This window comes from Macrobrachium rosenbergii, chromosome 42 (genome assembly GCF_040412425.1).
Source record: "Macrobrachium rosenbergii isolate ZJJX-2024 chromosome 42, ASM4041242v1, whole genome shotgun sequence".
Taxonomy (NCBI): Eukaryota; Metazoa; Arthropoda; class Malacostraca; order Decapoda; family Palaemonidae; genus Macrobrachium; species Macrobrachium rosenbergii.
The window spans coordinates 31216736-31221735 of NC_089782.1; the positions used below are offsets into that span (position 1 = coordinate 31216736).

The 5000-nt window shown below is 32.9% G+C and overlaps 1 protein-coding gene across 2 annotated transcripts in view; it reads right to left on the reverse strand.

Annotated features, from left to right (window-relative positions):
- LOC136828153 (uncharacterized) overlaps positions 1–5000 on the reverse strand; it is a 384459-nt gene that overhangs the window by 22526 nt on the left and 356933 nt on the right. For both annotated transcript variants that reach the window (XM_067085971.1, XM_067085972.1), the window contains one exon: positions 33–194. In XM_067085971.1, the coding sequence (XP_066942072.1) occupies positions 97–194 (98 nt within the window). In that variant the 3' untranslated portion in view covers positions 33–96. The remainder of the gene's footprint in view (positions 1–32; positions 195–5000) is intronic.

Here is a 5000-nt window from a genome sequence, read left to right on the forward strand (position 1 = left end):
ATGACTGGCAAGATGAAATGAGATGAACTCACGTTATTAGATAACACTTCTATTGTGTGTTTCTTTGGAGCTGACGGTAGATTTCCACAGTTGATATCACTGAAGATTCTGGATCGCTTCTGACTGGCCAGTGCATTTGAACTGTATCCTCTGATTGGTAGTGAGCAACAGGAGTTTCCGCCAGTCACAGACGTCTGTGGGCATTAAAATCAAGTTTAAAAAAAGTATATAATACCTGTTAATGGAAAATCAAAATCTGCTCTGTGAGACAATTTAAAATATTTGATGTGAGCTTGTTCCATATAAATAAGGTTCATCTTTTGAATAATAGTAATAATCTTCATACGAAACAGCTTTCTACTAACTTTAGGATTTTTGAAAACTGATCTAATTAATAACAGTACTATCTGGATCAAAAGTAACTTACATTGTTTATTATTTTTCAGGATATGAACCCTTTTCATAAGGAACAAGTCCACCACAGGGGTCACTGACTTAAAATTCAAGCTTCCAAAGAATATTTTGGTGTTCATTAGGAAGAAGTAACAGAAGGTAACATGTTATTACAGAAAGAAGAGAACACTTAGTAGATAAGAAAAAATTATTTAAATTAAATAAATAGATAAAAACGTAAGTAAAATGCAAGGAGAAATGTAAGCTTCCAAAGAACAGTATGTAGTTCATTAGAAAGAAGTAACAGAAGGTAATGGGAAATGCAGAGAAGAAAAAACAGTTATCAGAAAATAAAATAATTTAACAAATTAATTAATAAATAGATAAAAATGTAAGTAAAACGCAAGGAGAATTGCTTTAGGGTAGCAATGCCTTGCGCCTTCGCTTGAAACTTTTGAGTTCAATTTGCACAACACAAATATGTCGAGTAGACATCACACGAAGATAATCTCGCGAAGGCTTTCACAGATTCACTCCATAATGCGTTTCCATCTCAATATATCCCGCGGGACTTACAAATCACGTTATCATAAGAGCAGCTTGCATAAGGGAATCCGGTATAGAATTGATGTACCGGAGCGAGTTCCCAAAGGTGATGGATAATTATCTGGAATAATTGGCTAAAGGAAGTTAGGTAGGCCGTCGGGGAATGTCGTACATTGCTGCCGTCTGATGGGGCTAATGTTTTTGGATGTTCGACTAATTGCTTGAAACATGTTTGTCACACTGAATTTGTATCCGATTTTGACAAGCGATTCTTTTAGATGCGATAGCTACGGAAAACAAATTCCTACTACCTTTTAGTGTTTTTCTTTTTCTTTTTAGTTTTCCGCACTTTATTCTGTCCGCCCTCAGATCTTGAAAACTACTGAGGCTAGAGGGCTGCAAGTCGCTATGTTGATCATCCACCCTCCAATCGTCAAACATACCAAATTGCAGCCCTCTAGCCTCAGTAGTATTTAAGATCTGAGGGCGGACAGAGAAACTGCGGACGGTAAAAAGTGCGGACGGACAAACAAAGCCATCTCAACAGTTTTCTTTTACAGAAAACTAAAAACAGCAGTGTTTACCTGTCATTTTACTAAGACAACCGATTAAACTTGACATCAACAGCTATATTTACCTTCCACTTTCCTAATCTAACAGAAATTTTACCAATGTGACTAAAAAAATAGTCAGCAATGTGACTAAAAAAATAGTTCTTTTTGACTCTCCCTGTTATTCGCAGCACGCAAAAGAAAACAAATGTTTACCCAGCGTCACGGACAAGCGGTGTTCCCGCAAGCTCATTGGATCACGGCTGGATCACAGCAGCCAATCAGAATGCGTTGCGGGATTCCCCTGTTTCGATATTGTTGTTGTGGGTTGGATCCCAACTTGGCTTTTCCACGCATATTAATATCAGGCGCGTGTTGCCATCACCCAACCCTGGACTCAGGTGCAATTTTTAATTTATTTTTTTTTTTTTACCTATTGACTGGTTTGTTTGTATAGTATTTTGTAATGAAAAAAATTTAATGGTGTGTTTTAATCAAATTTTATACTTTAATGAATGGATGTGCCTTTGTCAGTGATAAAGTTTGAATTTTTTTTATAATGAGTGTTTAATCAAATTTTATATTTTAATGAATGAATGTGCCTTTGACAGTGATAAAATAAAAAAAAATTTTTTATAATGAGTGTTTAATCAAATTTTATATTTTAATGAATGAATGTGTTTTGACAGTGATAAAATTAAAATTTTTTTATAATGAGTGTTTAATCAAATTTTATACTTTAATGAATGGATGTGCCTTTGACAGTGATAAAGTTTGAATTTTTTTTATAATGAGTGTTTAATCAAATTTTATATTTTAATGAATGAATGTGCCTTTGACAGCGATAAAATTTAAATTTTTTTATAATGAGTGTTTAATCAAATTTTATATTTTAATGAATGAATGTGTTTTGACAGTGATAAAATTAAAAAATTTTTTTTATAATGAGTGTTTAATCAAATTTTATATTTTAATGAATGAATGTGCCTTTGACAGTGATAAAATAAAAAAAAATTTTTATAATGAGTGTTTAATAAAATTTTATATTTTAATGAATGAATGTGCCTTTGACAGCGATAAAATAAAAAAAATTTTTATAGTGAGTGTTTAATCAAATTTTATATTTTAATGAATGAATGTGCTTTGACAGTGATGAAATTTAAAATTTTTTTATAATGAGTGTTTAATCAAATTTTATATTTTAATGAATGGAATGTGCCTTTGACAGTGATAAAATTAAAATTTTTTTATAATGAGTGTTTAATCAAATTTTATATTTTAATTAATGAATGTGCCTTTGACAGTGATAAAATTTAAATTCTTTTATAATGAGTGTTTAATCAAATTTTATATTTTAATGAATGGATGTGCCTTTGACAGTGGTAAAATTTAAAATTTTATATAATGAGTGTTTAATCAAATTTTATATTTTAATAAATGGATGTGCCTTTGACAGTGATAAAATTAATTTTTTTATAATGAGTGTTTAATCAAATTTTATATTTTAACGATTGGGTGTGCCTTTGACAGTGATAAAATTTTGAAAAAGTTTTTTTTAATGGTTGTTTATCTTGTTAATGTTTAGATTTTAACACCTTATTATGCTTTATATGTCACGCTATTTTGACAGTGATAAACGTTCTCATAGTATATTCAGTTTTAACAGACTAGGAATTAATAATAATAATAATAATAATAATAATAATAATAATAATAATAATAATAATAATAATAATAATAATAATAATAATAATAATAATGTCGAAGAAAAAGATCTAGTTTTTGTGAGAATATTCTTTCAATGTTCAAATTTTAAAACACATGAACGATTTACATGATTATAAGTGTCAGTGGAAGACACTCAATTATACCTAAAATATTAAAAAAACTTTCACAATAGAAAGCATAAAAAAAAGAAAGCAGATGAAGCAGAGAGCATCTCCAGAAAGTATCTGTTTTGCCTCAGTCAAGTCCAATCACATGTAGCAAGCAAACCACTTTCCATGATTGGAAGTTGTCAAGTAATATTACAAAGATACATCCTTAGGTTAGTATATTAAAATGGAAGGCACAGCATAATGTATATTACTCATTATTAATCTATGTGTTCTGCTTTGGAATTAATTATGATTTACCTTCCAAAACAGTAGGAACAATGTTATTTCATTCATGTAATTTAACTAAACAGACTCCATGTTTATTGATAATTTGTTTATATTCTGTTTTATTCAAATAAATGACTCAGAAATGTATATTTCTCATTGTTAATCCAAATGCTCTAGCTTGCAAATGGTAGTGTTACAATATCTTTCGAAATAGCAAGCAATATGTGTGTGGTAGGAACAATATTATTTCCCTCAAGTAACTGAACTATCCAGACTTCATGTTTCTTAATAATTATATTCTGTTTCACCAAAATAAATTACTCAAAAATGTATATTTCTCATTATTAATCCAAATATTCTAACTTGCAAACGGTAGTTATAATATCTTTCAAAACAGCAAGAAAATATATATGAGTTAAGTTAAAGTCCTCCTGGGCCTCACAAGGCTCATAGGGCCAGCACTGATCTCCGGTTTCTTAGGCCGACAGCCAGTGGGAGAGAAGTCCTGTTGCCTATGACACGTGGCCAGTGTGTCGCTAGGCCCACTGTTTAACCACCCAGCCCGAGGGCTGGTACCTATTTTCTTACTGACCATCTCGAGTCTTCAGACAGCTAGGTCGGCGGGCTACCGGGTTTATGCAATGGCGCCATCCCCAAGCCACCAGTGAGCAGGCAGGATCTGAAACCAGTCCTCTTGACTGGTAACCTCCCAGCCCAAGGGCTGGTACCTATTTTCTTACTGACCATCTCAAGTCTTCAGACCGCTAGGGTGGCAGGCTACCGGGTTTATGCAAAGGTGCCATCCCCAAGCCACCAGTGAGCAGGTGGGATTTGAACCCCAGTCCTCTCGACTGGTAGGCTCCCAGCCAGAGGGCTGGTACCTATTTTCTTACTGACCATCTCAAGTTTCCAGACTGCTAGGTTGGCGGGCTACTGGGTTTATGCAAAGGTGCCATCCCCAACCACCAGTGAGCAGGTGGGATTTGAACCCCGGCCCTCTCGACTGGTAGGCGAGAACCTTATCACTGCGCCACCACGGCAGCAATATATATGAGATAGGAACAAAATTATATCTTGCAAGTAACTGAATTTTATAGACTACATGTTTTTATTAATAATGAGTTTACAATTTTGTTTTATCAAAATCACTTATTCAAGCTCTGAATGTCTTTAACATTTTAATAAAATTACTAGATGAATGAAATTATTAACTTCAATGATAATGCATCAAGCAAAAAGTAATAAAATTTCTAAGTGAAGAAGATGATAGCTTTAAATTCACATAAAAGAGAGGCTCTTTGAACTGCAAATAAATTAATGCGCAGAAGTTTCTTCACGCAATCGAGTTTACTGTACAGCCGCTACTGCAAATAATCAAGACCACCGAAAATCTCTCGCTGGTCTC